Source organism: Pagrus major, chromosome 5, assembly GCF_040436345.1.
Source record: "Pagrus major chromosome 5, Pma_NU_1.0".
Lineage (NCBI taxonomy): Eukaryota > Metazoa > Chordata > Actinopteri > Spariformes > Sparidae > Pagrus > Pagrus major.
Window position 1 is genome coordinate 32,618,267 of NC_133219.1, and position 15,505 is coordinate 32,633,771.

The 15,505-nt window shown below is 40.7% G+C and overlaps 1 protein-coding gene across 1 annotated transcript; it reads left to right on the forward strand.

The window, feature by feature from the left end:
• The first annotated feature begins 7,140 nt into the window (after window positions 1–7,140).
• Window positions 7,141–15,266, forward strand: c7a (complement component 7a). Its single transcript, XM_073466093.1, has 18 exons — window positions 7,141–7,217; window positions 7,546–7,607; window positions 7,722–7,800; window positions 7,950–8,091; window positions 8,174–8,318; window positions 8,405–8,543; window positions 9,096–9,239; window positions 9,341–9,584; window positions 9,800–9,916; window positions 10,025–10,191; window positions 10,354–10,582; window positions 11,929–12,100; window positions 12,244–12,331; window positions 12,768–12,900; window positions 12,977–13,165; window positions 14,405–14,504; window positions 14,607–14,791; window positions 14,883–15,266. Exons 1-18 carry the CDS (start codon window positions 7,212–7,214, stop codon window positions 15,065–15,067), a joined length of 2,526 nt encoding a protein of 841 aa, XP_073322194.1. The 5' UTR covers window positions 7,141–7,211; the 3' UTR covers window positions 15,068–15,266.
• Window positions 15,267–15,505: the final 239 nt, after the last annotated feature.

Genomic DNA, 15,505 nt, shown 5'->3' on the forward strand with positions numbered 1-15,505 from the left:
AAATAACCGCTTTCTCTACTGATCAAATGCACTCTTTTCAGTCTTACCACTTCGCCAAGGGTAGATTCCTCCGAGCATATCAACTTTCTGCTAAATGTATCGATGCATTCATTCTTGGTATTTCTAGTGACAGTGACAGTTTTTCTCAGAGGTTGTTTTAAAAACCATTTTGTGTAACTTAAACCACTCAAATTGTGGGGCTGGTGTAAGTAGCTTGCAGTTATTTGTCTTGTTTGGAAACCTTTTTTTTCTAACAATATGCATCTTTAGTCAGATCGCTGCGGGTGTTTCTGAATAACGCCTCGAGCAGCTTGAAAGCAGACTGTGTTCACGATGTGTTTACTCAATACATAGTCAAGATATTCACCATTTTCTGAGGGGCTTTCTCCCAGTAATTCTCCACTGAAGTCAGCCTGCAACCCAAACACTGAACAGACAACTTTGTTCATTGGTAAAGCATCGATTCACTCGTTCAAAACCATAGAGAAATAGAGATTGAGAGGTTGGCTTGCAGGCAAAAATGCTGCGTGACTTTATCATTGCTGCATCTAAACGAAACAATAATTATCACCTCATTGTTGTGTCTAAAATTTCAAGACAAATCGGCTGTTACCGTGAGGTAGCCGACATTAAAAAAAGAATTTGTTCAGGACAGCTGGAAGTGCAATCCGTTGTATTACTCATCTCTGACGGTTCCAATGTGACAAATTTATTAGATTTTGTAGTGGGTGCAAAGTCGTGATAGCCAAGTATAGAAATACAGTACATCTGGATACAAGAGCGTATCTGCTGTCTGTGCTTCCTCTGCTGACTGCTTCCCCCCTTTGTGTGCGTCTACACTTGCTGCTGTAGTGAGGTCTATCTGAGTCATCATGAGATGTATCACGGTTTTTGTGTCTTTCATTATAACAGGTGGTAAAGTTGTTTAACACCCCATTCTCGAAATCCATTTTTCTCAAAGTCAAGAAAGGGTAGACATCACATTTTGGAGTCAGGAGGTCTTGACGTGACACTTAATAATAATACAATAAATGTTAAATAAGATCTAGCTGTAGCTCTTTGGTGTCTACTTTATTAGGTGTTTCATGTTTCTGAGTGTTTATGAATCTCTGGATTTCTGCTATATCAGTCGTACACTTCACACACTCATGTTTTTATTTATCTTGAATGCATTTCTTTCTAAACCCTGTGATGTTTGATTTCAGATGACTTCAGAAAAGTACTTTGAAACGGCACCCCAGAAGGATGATGGAAATATTTGTATTGCAATGTATTATGCATGAGAAAAAAAAAAAAAAAATACTAGTCAAACATCCACACACACCAGATGATCAGTGTGACATTTTCTGCAGAGAATGTATTCTGTAAGGACATTGTCGTCTAGTTTGGTAATGTAAAAACCGAAACGGGAAACTCAACTCTTTTGGATTTGTGAATGTATGTGTCTTGTGAGTAACTGTGCCATTTCTAAAAGTCTCATGTGATGGAGTGACTGATCGGGTTGTCAGCTAGAAGGTTGTTTTTGTATCGTATGCTTCAATGTGGACATGGAGTTCAAGTTTTAGAGTTCAAACAGTACTTCTTTCACTTCAGCGTGGTTTCATGTTCAAATGTTTTATATCGTGGAGAGTTTGTACATACTGTAATTGCAAATAGCATACTGCCGATGAATTGTAAATTGTTTAAATCATTGCGAAGAGTCATTGATTACAATTTCTTAACTTATACCGTAACTGAGCTAGCACACTGCTTCTTGTTTTTCGTATTTTTCAGTTCTGTGCATGAACTAAAAAGTTCTACCGAGGTCCATTAGGTTTGTACATCTCCTCAGTCATTTTTCTGCGTAATGTTCTGAAGAGCATGGGTTCATCTCAGCTGGAAATGTTTTTACCCTTTAAGAAAAAATCTCTGAATTTATTTATTTTTTAAATGTTGCACTGCTACTCCACCCATGCGGATTAAGGATGAACCCACACGAATGAGCAGATTTGAAAAAGGCTTGCAAATTGTGTTGTAGGGACATTTGTGTCTTCCCAGGTCCAAACTGTTGTCACTGCCTTTATGTTCTGGTGTGAAAAGAGTCCTTTTGCTGTTGTAAAACTCAAAAACTTCTGTTCAAATGAAAGTGACTCTGTTCTAAGTGGAAAACGGCCAATCAAATAAAGCTTCTATGCCTAATGAGTGTGTAAGTGAAGTATCATTTTCATGAGTCTGTGTTGTCTGAGCTTGTTGAGAGGTGATTGGTTGGTTAGTTGCTGTCATTATTAAAGCCATTATAATAAAACTGTAATTTAATTGAATCACCGATTGGCTGCGCTGTAAATCTGAAGTACATTTGCAGCTTTTAAGCTTTCACACCAGCATTTTATTACCTATCTGTGCAGAGGAGCATCCTGAAATCATCCAGTTTCCAGGGTGATGAGGATGGAGGTGGGTGGGCAGCGGCAATCAGGGTGACTTTCTGAGACGGTGTTTCGTAAAACAGCATCTGCCATCCTGCAGCCAGGTGATGCTCACAAAGAGGAAACAGATAACCCAGATGTTGAGAGGTTCACTGTGTGAGTGCTTCTTGCTGAACAGCAGGTACAAGATGTTTACTTGCAAAAAAATGAAATGTTGAGCTATTCTGAGCTTCTGTTAAGTGGCTGGTGAAATGTAAGCTTGCGGCTGTGTGGAAACATCACTAAATCTCAAATTAATGCTGTTTTATGCTTATTTATACAGGATTAATTGAACATCATGTTACACACATGTGCACATGTCTGGAAGCTGCTTAGGAAGGAAAAGGCAGAACTCATTCACTTGCTCTGTGCAGATTATTGTGCACATGATGTCAAGATTCTTAAAATCATCACGTCCTGTGGGTTGTATTTGGTTTCACTGCCACATTAACATGCTCTAATCTATTTCCTAATGGACCACAGCTCATTTATAATCCTTTTTGTGGAAAATCTAAAGAAATCGCACCACTCTTTGCCCTTCGGTTTTACTGAAACAGTCGTTTGCTGGAGAAACAAGAAAATGCAAATGCACAATGTTATTGTGTACTTACAGTATGCCTGTGTGTGCATGTTTGTGTCTGTCTGTCTTCCTCTGTCACGCACACACAGGCAAGCACACACAGATGAGGAGGAGGAGGTAGAGGTGTGGGAGGTAGAGATGGATGATGGCATTCAGACAGTTTAAAAAGGGGCAGGAACGAATTGCACAGTTTCGGAAAAGTTTGGAGTGTGAGGAGGAGGAAGAGTATTTTCACCAGCCACTCCTGTGTCTAGTTATGAGAGTACATGACACAGGCTGGCAATTAGCAGCTACAATACAACAGTCCTCAATATATCAGCGAGAGAGACATTAAAGAACGAGCATCATTGTCCCTTGTATAAAACTGAGCAAAATGAGGCTGGGACACACAGTTAATTATTTAAAGTCAATAAAAATGGAGTCATTATCGACAGAATGTGGGAACCGTAATGATTCTTTTAGTCATTCAGACATGAAAACTGCAAATGACCAGAGGGAGGCAGCAGGCAACACCAGAGGGAGAGAGAGAGAGAGAGAGAGAGAGAGAGAGAGAGAGAGAGAGAGAGAGAGAGAGAGAGAGAGAGAGAGAGAGAGAGAGAGTTGTAATTGCATCATTCTGTCTGAAAGGGCCGTCAGTCAGAACTGACCACTGCTGCGGTACGACCTTGTTCATCACAGATCATCGTGATCTGTTACTGACACCAAAAGGCATCACATCAATTTGCTAAAGGCTAATTAATTTAGTGTATATGTCAGTGGTTTACAACCTTTTTGGCTTGTGACCCCTTGTTCCTTTCCAGTAAAAAACATGTATGTAGAAAATGTCAACCATTTCATGAAATAAGAGAAAACAGATATCTGCTGAAGTCAGCATGCTAAAGTTAGCTGGGAGCAAGGGCAAAAATCTGATGTCAACTTTGGAGAGGATGGTTACATGACATTTTCTCAAGAGCAACTAAGGGACACCAAAAGTAGTGCTGTAACTCTGCCAACAAACACTCTGTCGCCCTGCCAGCTGAGGAACACTGCATTTCAACGCCAGCTTCTCTCGTTGACTCGAATTCGATCAGCTTGCAAAACTCCGGTTGATGTTACTGTGGCTTGCTAGCAACCTTCAGCTAGTCACTGTCTAACATACAGTGACCTATGATTTAATGCAGAGAAAAATGAAGATTATAATTGTGTTTAATTGCACTGAGTGGTAGCGGAAAAAATATACGTCCTTCGGCCTTTGATAGGTAGCCGTATTTTAAACGTCGCACTTTTAAGCTTTGTGCACAATTTTCAGATTATTCATTTTGGACTGTTATATTTGCCAAAGACATGCAGAAGAAGTACATTTGAAAAGGAACAACTTTTTACTGAGCAGATGTAAGATTGATGTGTCCTTCTGAAATGGTTTCATTCAGTTAAATGCATTTTGAGATGCCTGAAGGGACATCATCAAGTACTTCACAAAAAATAACAAATACTTTAGAAAAGTCAGAAACAAGTAATACAAAAAATACATCCTTGCTCTTTCAGATTTGAATCGTTAGGTTATCTACCTAGTTTTTAAACGGACAAAGATGTTGTAGATTGTGTTAATTGCTGTTTGACCTTTACATAACTATTGCTTTTTAAAATAAGCTCTCGGCTTGATTGACAGATAGTAGAAACAGACAGGTAAAACAGGGATGACAAGGTCCCCAGTAGAGTCAAGCCAGGGAAGCTGCTGCTCCATACAGTAGGCATTTTAACCACTGGGCTGTTGGCACACACACACACGACACCGTTGAACCAGTTGAAACGTGATATTCGGGTCATTATGGAGGAGCGTGAGCACATAAGCTGCATATTCATTAAGTCTCTCACTGTCTGAGCGTCACAGACTGTCGTTCTCTGGCAGACCAAACTTCCAGGGCAGATGGCGGTCAAAGATGCCCTCTGAACATCATGAGACCCACAGAGGCGGCACTAATGGAGGCCACGGTCTGGTGGCCCGTTGTCTATGCCAACTGTTATTCTAGCCTGCGGTGCTGGGACTTGGCTTGCTGTTTTACAGTACCTGAGTCATTCGTCACTGGCTGGCCATTTTTAGAAACACGGGAAATCACGTTTCTAGTTATCATCTCTTAAATATGCATGACTTGTGTTGTGATTCTCTTGAATTTCAAGATTTTTTCAAGGACTAATTTTCTTTTAATGCGGTTCTTTAGACGCCTTCTTGTACATGACAGACGTTGCAAAAAATGAAAATTTTGCACAGTGCAGTCAGACAGAAGGCTCACTTTCCCATTTGCTCATCAGTGATGACAGTTGTGTAGAAAATGACGCGCATTGTTTTAAAATAGCTGTACCTGGAAAACTGCTCTGGAACAAGATGCCTAAAGCCTGAGCTTCATTTCTCAGTGAATGAAGGGCTAGGACTGTGTGCATAAAGTGTTTGTTTGAGCTTGTGTTACTCTGTTTCATGCCTCTGCTATTGTATGTAGTCTCATGTATTCTCATTTCCAAAACGTCTTAGTAAAAGTAACCATTTCTGTCCCTCGCAGCTCATTTTAAAATTGAGCTGTACATTATTTTGACATCATTTATTTAGCTTATTCTTGAAATGAGGAATCATTGCTGCTAAAAACATTTCACTCAAGCTCTGTGTGCCCCCTTGAGCTGCCACTATGTGATGGATATGCGCAGTATGGGCTGTGACAGCAGATATATGTCCATAATTAGACAGAAACGCAGCTTTCACTTACAAATATGCGAACACTTCCTCATTAAAAAGCAGAGAATCTTGAGTTAGGCTGTAAGACGTGTCTGCCTGCATGTCACAGCTAATTGTCATGGCCCAGCCTCTCTTCCTCTCTTAACATGTGGAGAAAGAGAAACATTTTAATTGATTCAGGCTCAACCTCTGGAAATACCCCGAAAGGTCCTTTGCTGTAAACTAGGAGGGATTGCTGTGGCTTTGATCTTCCAGTGACTTAATATATCCACAAATTTGCTCAGCCTTGAATCTCATCTCAGCCACTGAGAGGAAACGGTTCTCAAATCTCTATTGCCCTCCAGTGTTTGCAAGACTATATCACATCTCAACACCCACAGTTCCTCTATGACTGTCTTCATTGTATTCACACAGCAAATCTCTCTCTGAACAATTGACAATAGTCATTTAGAGGACAACTCAGTGGTCATTATAACAACATTATTACATGAGTACTCAGTACTCATGGGTTGGACCACGGCCATCGGAAGTTTCAGGACTGCATCTTGCACGGTTGTGACGCTATCGCAGACAAACATCTGTCCACAGACAGACGGACAGACAGACAGATGTATAAACACCTGGCAAAGTACTCAAAACTGCTTCAGTGTGTGTCTCCTGGACCACAGTTTGCCATGAGGACACACACACACACACATACAGACTCCCAAGGTGAAAACACTGATCGTTAAAAAAGTGCATAGCTACTTTTACAGATCTAATATGTAGCGCAATGGCAAGATGATGCTAACATCACAGCTAAACTCGTTGTTTTGACGTGTTGTGTGTTTTTTAGGGAAATAAGACTGGATTGCATTTCAGGTGAAGATTTAAGAGTTTATTTTTTTCATGGATTTTTGGGGCTTTATTTGATAGGAAGGCTGAAGGATAGACAGAGCGGTAGGGAGGAGGAGAGGGGAAGACATGCAGCAAGGGGCTACAGGTTGGAATCAATGCCATGATATTGGAAACTTTCCAGTCTCAGCATCATTAAGACTTCTTGTCTATGGTGGCTAAAAAGTTCAGTTTGACAGTTCTTTTCTTGAGCTTTGAACCAGCCTCAACTTTGAAGCCAACATGGAGTATGTGTGTATGTTGCTAATAACATGGATAACGATGGATTGGTTCTCTTCAAGCAGCCCCAGTAAGCCATGATTTAAAGGAAATTTTCAAGTATAAGTTTCAGTTACAAAGGTGGAGCACACAGAAATCCTCACCCTTGGAGGAAGCTTTACTTTCAGTTTCAGAATGATGCTTTTTTGGAAGGAGTTACCAGACACACACACACACACACACACACACACACACACACACACACACGCTTTTCTCCCCATGACATTCCATTAAGTGTTTTTCTCTCTTGCAAGAACAAAACTTGCAACGACAGTATAAGCAACCAGCGTCGAAGCCTGTTCAAGGCGCCTCTGTTCGCTGCTCTTCACTCACCATGAAGGCAAGTAGATTTTACACTCTCTAACAGGGAATTACAAACATATTCTATAGATAACTGCAAAACATTTGATTACGCATGAGGATTTACTTTGCGTTCTCAGTTTACAAATGAAATCCATTTCTCTTTCTTGTCTTATCTTCCCTTCTTTTCCCTTCTCTTCTACATTCTTTTGTTTTTCTCTCCTCGCCTCTTTTCTTCTCCCCTCCACATTTCTCTCCTTTCTTCTTCCCTTCTTCTCTTCTCTTGTTTTCTACTCTTTTCATCTCTTCTCCCTCCCTCTTTTGTCTTTCCCTCGCTCCTTTCCTCGACTCTTTTTTCACCTCCTCAGAATATTACACAACTCCTTTCTGCAGTCTTGCCATGGCTGCTATTCCTGTTCACTCCCAAAGGGTAAATCTGTCTTTACTTTACTATTTCAACATTAAAAGCACAACATTATATATGACAATTGAATGTATTTGGTTTCATGTATTGATTTCTTTTGGTTTAAATGTCACTTTCAAGGTTTTGTGACCCACAAGTTAATTGCCAGTGGGGGTCTTTCAGTGATTGGTCAGAGTGTGATCCCTGCACCAAATTACAGGTTAGGAGATGATGATAACAGACACATTTTAGCAACAAAGCTGCTCAAGATTCTGTTTTTTTGTTTTCTTTTTAATTGATGAAGACATTTTAAGTCTATTTACTTGTTGTTTTTTTCACATTTCTTTGTCATGTTGTGCTATTTTACAGGCCAGAAGCCGAGTCATAGCTGTTTACCCTCAGTTTGGAGGGTACCCCTGCAGCGGAGCGCGAACTGAGACCAGGACCTGTGAAACCACACAAGACTGCCCTCTAGAGGAGGGATGTGGAGACAGGTTTCGCTGTCGATCAGGTTTGAAATAAAACTCTGCTAACTCCCATAATCACACAGAATTAAACAACGATCACTGAGCTGTCTGTCTCTTGACCCTCAGGGAAGTGTGTCAGCCAGTCTCTGGTGTGTAACGGAGATCAGGACTGTGAGGAAGATGGACAGGACGAGCGTGTCTGTGAGGCTCAAAGATACATTACATGCAGCAAAGGAGCTCTTCCACCTAAAATTGAAGAACTTGGACAAGGGTAGGTGACACATCTTGACATGGACCTACTGGGACATGAGCAGATACCATATGCTTTTCAGTGGGATGCTTTTATTGCTTCTGTAGGTTTGATGTGACGTCTGGGAAGAGGAGGGGCAGTGTCATCAACACAAGGAGCTTTGGGGGCCAATGTCGCACCTTCTTCAGCGGTGTCCACAACACTGTGTACAGATTGCCTCTTAGTACCATCCAGTACAGCTCTGTGGTTGGTCCAATTGCAACATAATATTGAAACTTATCTTGGTTTTCTTAATACTGTAAAGGTACTCTGTGGAGTTCTGAGTATTCATAAACACAGCTTTGTTTACATTCAATATATACGCTACATTTACAAGCTCAATATTTATTGAGCAGATGTGGTCTTGTGAATGCAACATTTTTGCATCAAAATATCTAAAATATCTTTGCACTACAATACGTAGGTGTCATAAAATCAGATTGTAATTCACTTTCTGTCAATAATTTTAGATAATTTTTGAATGTTTTCAACTAAAACTCTTACATATTGCACCTTTAGCCAATGCTGGTTACCAATGTGTATGTCGGTGTTTTGTGAATGCTGGAACGCTAGTTGTCAAAACATTACTCCATCTCTCTCCACAGTTGACCTTTAAAGACTTAACATCTCAGTTTAGTGGAATTTCCTTTGTTGATTTAAAGCTACTTTCCTCTGTCAATTGAACATTCTCTCTTATTCATTATGTGAAGTAGCAGACGTGGTTAAACTGATTCATCAAATGAATTGTGCCGTTGTCAGGTCAAAGCTAAGAATGACTTCAGTGACGAGATGTTCTCCAGCAAATGGCACTACGCAAAGGACATTGTCAAAAGACAGACAGTGACAGGGACCGTGTCAGGATATCACAACTATGACTTTCATGAGACAGACGACAGGACTCGGGTGAGTAGGAACCTGCGATTCTGCTCCAGTATCTTTCGTAGCAAATCCTAGTAACAATGCGTCTCATTTTTAAAAAAAATATGTTTTTTCACTCCTTTCAGTCCCACAAGCTTCTGGTTATAAAGAATGAGATAGAGGTTGCTCAGTTCCAGAACAACGCTCCTCAGTACCTCCCAATATCCGAGGAGTTCTGGAAGGCACTGGTCAAACTCCCGCCTGTCTACTACTACGCCGCCTACAGGAATGTTTTAGAAAGGTTTGGAACACACTACCCGTCTGAGGGAACCCTCGGAGGATCCTTCAAGGCCGTCGCCCAGATTGATCAGGAAACTCAAAGACAAATGAGTGAGGATAATCATTAGCAACTTCATATGGGCCAAAATCAAAGAATAGCTAATCTGGCAGCTAACAGATTCATTATTAGTATTGTTTTTAAATACAAATCTCAATATCAGGTTGATAAATGTGCCACTCACTATCCCCAAAATGCTGTCTTAATCCTGCTGTTAACTTCCTGACACCGACTCGTCTTTTTCCTTGTACTTTCTGTTGTTTTCAAGGCAGAGAAAGCTATCAGTACAATGAATGTGAAAGGGTTCGACACACCGTCTTCTTTTTTTTCCACTACTACACCGAGCACTGCAGCAGTGGGGGAAGTAGCAAATCAACATCCAGCAGTACAATTTTGATTTTAATTCTGCAAACATTCCAGAGCCTCTAAAAGCACTTACGATTTCTGAATCTTCGGAATCATCCAATCATCTCTCCAAACCTTTTTAAAATAGGTAGCGGCAGCACTAATCATGTGTCAAGAGTGGATGTGGAGGGAGGAGGCATCGAACATGGTGGTTTGCTGAAGGCCATGCAGCTCGCTGATCCAGCCAGCAATTGGCAAAGGTACACAAACTGGGCTGACTCTGTTCGATCATTCCCAAAGGTCATAAAACAACAGGTAAGCACGAGTAGAATAAGCCCCTTTGTTGAACTTTAAAAGCACCAACTCAGTGTTGGATTTAGGCTGATAGCATTATGTTTCATGTGTCATCTTATCAAATAATACAACCTCACATCTCTCCTCACTTTGACTGTCTCACCACGACTCTCGTTTTGGCAGCTGCGGCCGCTCTCCGAGCTGGTGAAGGAGGTTCCGTGTGCCGGAGTGAAGAAGCTGTACCTTCGCAGGGCCATAGAGCAGTACCTGAGTGAGAGTGACCCCTGCCACTGCCGGCCCTGCAGAAACAATGGCATGGTTTTCATGGATGGCGACGTATGCAAGTGCCTCTGTAAGCCTGGCACGTCAGGACTGGCCTGTGAGTCGGGAACTGAAGCGGAGGGTCAGCCAGGTGGGTGTTACATTTCAGACTGGTTCTTGGTGGAGGGTTTAGTTTAAAGGAATCACTTTCTCACTTTATGTAAATGAAAGACCCCAGGAAGAATAGCTGCTGCCTTGCAAAAGCTAATGGGGATCTTAATAAACTAAACTAAACTTTCTTGCTGAGAGTTTGCAGAGAAGATCGATACCACTCTTCTGTTTACAGTCAGCTTACGGAGCTACCAACATTAGCCAGTTAGCCTAGCTTAGCACCGCTGAAGTTCACTAAGAAACATGTTAAATCATGTTTGTTTAAATTATATGTAAGATATGGCCAAAATATGAACTAGAATTATCAAAATATGGAGGAAGGAACTACGGAAGCCCTGAGGGGCAAGGGGGGCATTTTTTTCCCTGGTGCTCCTTTTTCAAAGTTCAAAATATTTTTTTTCATGTGTGAAACAGAGTGAAACATTTTTTTTCAGGGCTAAACTTTTTTTTTTTTAATGTGTCGAGCAGAGTTACAAAAAAAAAGAATTTTTCACTTGTGATTTTTTTATTCCGTGTGTGTGAAACCCAGTGAAAAAATATTTTTCCAGAGGAGCTAAAGATCAAGTGTTTCTTTCTGTAATACTCATTTTGACCACGAGGCAGAAGTTCACCACTACTCATGTCGTTAATAACATGAAAAGCATCCATGTTCATTCAGGGTTGAAGTGAAAATTTATTTTTCACTGGTGAAAAAAAAAATTTTGAATTTTTTTTCATTTGGCTCGACACATGAAAAAAAATCACTCGGCTTGACACATAAAAAAAATTTACTCATGAAAAACATTTTTTTCACTCTGTTTCACACATGAAAAAAAAAATGTAAAAACTTTTATTTGAGAAAGCAATATATACATATATATAAATATAAATATGACAGTACGCCATCTGTATTCAAGTTTCTCTCTCTTACCAAACTGAGACAAGCCTAAATGCCTGGTTTGGTTGAAGTAAATCCTCAACTCACCAAGTAAGATGTGAAAATATTCCTGGCTGATGCCTCTCTCTCTCTCCTTTCTTACTGCGCACCAGTCCTTTCCCTGCTTGCAGTGTCTTCAGAAATAAGAGAGGTGTTGGTCTTCTCATCAAACTCTCAGCATGAAAGCAAAAAAAAGTAAAATCCCCCAAAACTCAAATTATTCATTTAAATCAACTAAACTGGTGGCGGGCATCTTTGTTTCTGACCATGTCTAAAACATTTTCTTAAGCTTCCTTTTGTCTGAGTGGTGGTTTTACCAGGAGGAATACAATACCTGTGTAACCCTTTCATGGATAATATCACATGGACTGTTATAAAATCTCCCTTTGTCTTCCTTTCTGCCCATTAAGGAGTGATCCACGGCAGTTGGGCCTGCTGGTCTGCCTGGTCATCGTGCTCTGGGGGTCGAAGGTCAAGAAGTCGTTCCTGCTCTAATCCCACCCCTCAGAACGGGGGACAGCACTGTATCGGAGAAACCTCCGAGAGATCCGACTGCGAAGACCAAGATCTGCATGACTTGAAGTCAGAGCGAGTTTTTTCTCTTTCAGTTTGAATTTTTGTAACATTTTGACAACGCTTCGAATTTTCAATAAGAGGAAGTTTCCTGCTGATTTACATCAATGTGAGGTTAAACAAAATCATATTTTTTAACTATCTTTCTCCAGAAGCGTCGAGCCTCAGTGCTTTAACCAAAGTCTCCCTGCAAGTCAGAAGTGTGGAACCCCACCTGCTCTAGTCAATGGCTACATCCTGGTAAAGATGACGCCAAACCTGCATTTATTGTGCATTGTGGAACAAATTACTGCAAACATTTCATATCTTTGTAATCAAACTGATTGCAACGTTTAACAATTTTGGCTCAGTACTACCTAGAAAGACTACCGTGTTACTCCTCCTCCTGATTTACCAAAGAATGCACGCCCAGATTTTAATAACGAGAAATTATGTACACATTTGACAGCACGTTTGAGACCCAGCATGGAAAAACAGGCACCAGTGTGGGAGATCTTTTTGTGTATGTGTTCCATAGATGATATACGCATTTAGGGCTTTAAAAAGGTATTTTGTATGATAGGGGCTGGCTCACATTTGTTATTCATATTTTGATCTCTTGATCTCTATTCCTTTTTAAGAGGATTATGCACAAAGGTCAGAACTGAAAGATGTAACTTTTTTGAATGCTTCACAGGACCCAAAGGACATTTACCTTGTGGGTAGTAAGGTTGAGTACAGCTGCACCGGCGGTTTCTTTCTCTCTGGTCATAGCATCCTAGAATGCACTGCTGATCAAACCTGGTCTGGCAGGCCTGGACTGTGTGCAAGTGAGTACCTAAAGCCAAAGTTTAACATTTACATGAATGACAGTGTTACTTTGCTAAAATCCAACTTGTCTCCCAGTCTCAGTTTGCAGGATTGAGACCCTCGGCGATGGTGTCATAGCCTCTCCTTTGTTAAAGGCCTATAGCATAGGGGAGTCCGTTGAGTTGTCCTGTCCAGCGGGTAGACAGCTACTAGGGGAGTCAGTGATTTCATGTGACCCGAGCCTGCATTTTTCACCAGACCCAGCAGGCATCAAATGCAGCCCAGGTAAATTCGACTTCAAGGTCCATTTAAAAAGTCCAGTGGAATGGCTCTAAACTGCTTATCTAAACTGTCTTATCTTGTATCCACTCTGGTGCTTCTCTGGTGCTTCTACTGCTCTGTTACTAGCATGTGAGTTAGGGGAGATGTCCTATTCTTAGAGGGGCCCAGAGGCCCAGGAAAGGGATTGGCTGAGGCTCAGCATGAAGAAAGCAAGTTAAGGAAAAGCAGATGTTTTGTGCACGTGTGTCCAGGCTGCTCCATGAGAGGACAGTGCATGAATAACTAGGTTCTTGTCTTGAAACAACTATATAAAGATAACTGTTATTCTTTTCTGAGACTTTACTTCTGACTTCTTGTAATAAGGTTTCCTCTTGTCTCAATAGCGTAATACAATTTAATCTACTTTAACTTGAACCCTTTTAGTTTCTTTTGTATCCAGAGAGCTTTCTCAGACAATCCTCCACATCTAGGGCTGTCATGATATTGGCTTTTCGCTCCAACAAACACTCAAACTTTTATTTGGATGGGTCTCGCTCTCATTGGTTTTGCTCTTTAGTAGTAGCCACACACTGTGGTAGTAGGTTCAGTAGCTACTTATTCTGTCTTCTTTTTCACGTTTTATGTGGCAGCAACCAGCGTTAATCACCACCTACAATGACAAGCGAGGACGAAAGGAAGCATAAATGATTTAAGATTTTTTGCACAATATTATCATACTGTATGTGTATTATTAACATGATTTCAATATTTTATTTTCAATACCCAGAGGCATAACGTCAGGCAAAAGGTTTGAGAAATGTTGTAAAAGGGGCCCCACTGGCCACTTATATCAGTACATTTTGTAATGACAACTATAAAATCCATTAATCCTTCCATAAAGGCACTATTATGTGGATCACTGCTGCCTTAGAACGAGCGATTTATATGTTGATGATCACAGGCCTTATAATAATTATTAAATTAGTTTGTAGAAAAAGTCTGAGGCACTCGAGAGGGTAATGAGTTAAAAAGCCTTTAATTAATTAGAAACAGATTCTACTTATTTCAAACATTTGCTCGTAGGCCCACTGGGAATTTTTGCCTTGGGCCCCAAAAGATACTAGATTCACCGCTATCGATACCTGTTTATCACGACTATATCCATAACTGACAAGATGCTTTACTGTTCTATATGCTATATTTTTATCATTGCATGCATGCATATTAGTCTGTTAGTAAAAATGATTTCTATATGTTTCACAGTCAGCATATCACAACAAGTCATCTCTCCTTTGGTTCAATGTAAACCATGGGAGAAGTCCTCCAGAGGAACGTGTGTCTGCAAAATGCCTTTTGAGTGCGGGTATGTTTACTAATCATCAAACTGGTCATGTGACTTTTTAAAAACTGGACTGATTTGATTGATTTTCTTACTTTTCTGTTTGATGATGATTTTTGACACCAGTTCATCTTTGGAGGTGTGTGCCACTACTGCCACGAGTAGAAAATCCGTCCCTCTGACTGTGTGCAAAATGCATGCACTGCAGTGTATGAGGAAGAACTACATGATAGCCGAGGACAGCACATGCAAGTGGCCAGTGCGCAGCACAACAGGCTGCACCAACTGTCACATGTGGGAGACCTGCGACGGTAGGGACATCCGAGGTCACAAACCGTCCATAATTGCGTACAGCAGTTGCAATTTGCCTTCATCTCATTTGTCCCCTCAACGTTCTTTCAGATCAAACCAACGAGTGTCGCTGTAGGGACTCCGCAGATTGCTCGAACTCGGGAATAAATGTGTGTGTCCTTGTCGGGGAGGATGCGACCGCAGCGAATCAGACCATGAGTGAGTGTGAAGCAGGGTTACAGCGATGCAAAGGAGTAAAGGTGACAGTTGTCAGCATCCTGCCATGCACTGCCTGAGGATAGAGGAGTAGGCTTTGACCTTATGACCCTCTATCACCACCTTTGTTTACCAGTTAACTCTGTATAACACTTTTTCCAGTGAATTTGTATTCTTAGCTTCAAGTCATCATAAAAGTACAATGTTATGCATGTGTAAAACTATAATGTAATACTGTACTAAGACAAAGAATGAATAGTAAAACAACAGCCACGTTGAGTTTCTTGTCATTATTTACCTTTTCTTAATATGTTAAATACATATTACGCTGAATAAAATGTGTCTGGGATTGATAAAACAAAAACAAAAAAAATAGTTTCCTAAATGTCCCTGGAGATAATATTTGAAAATCTATGTTCTGGACTGATATAGTCTATTTCAGAAGATACTCTGCGCTTTCCAAACCAGACAGCGCTAAGCCTGCCAAGCAAACCCCTGCTGACAGTCTATTCCTGCCT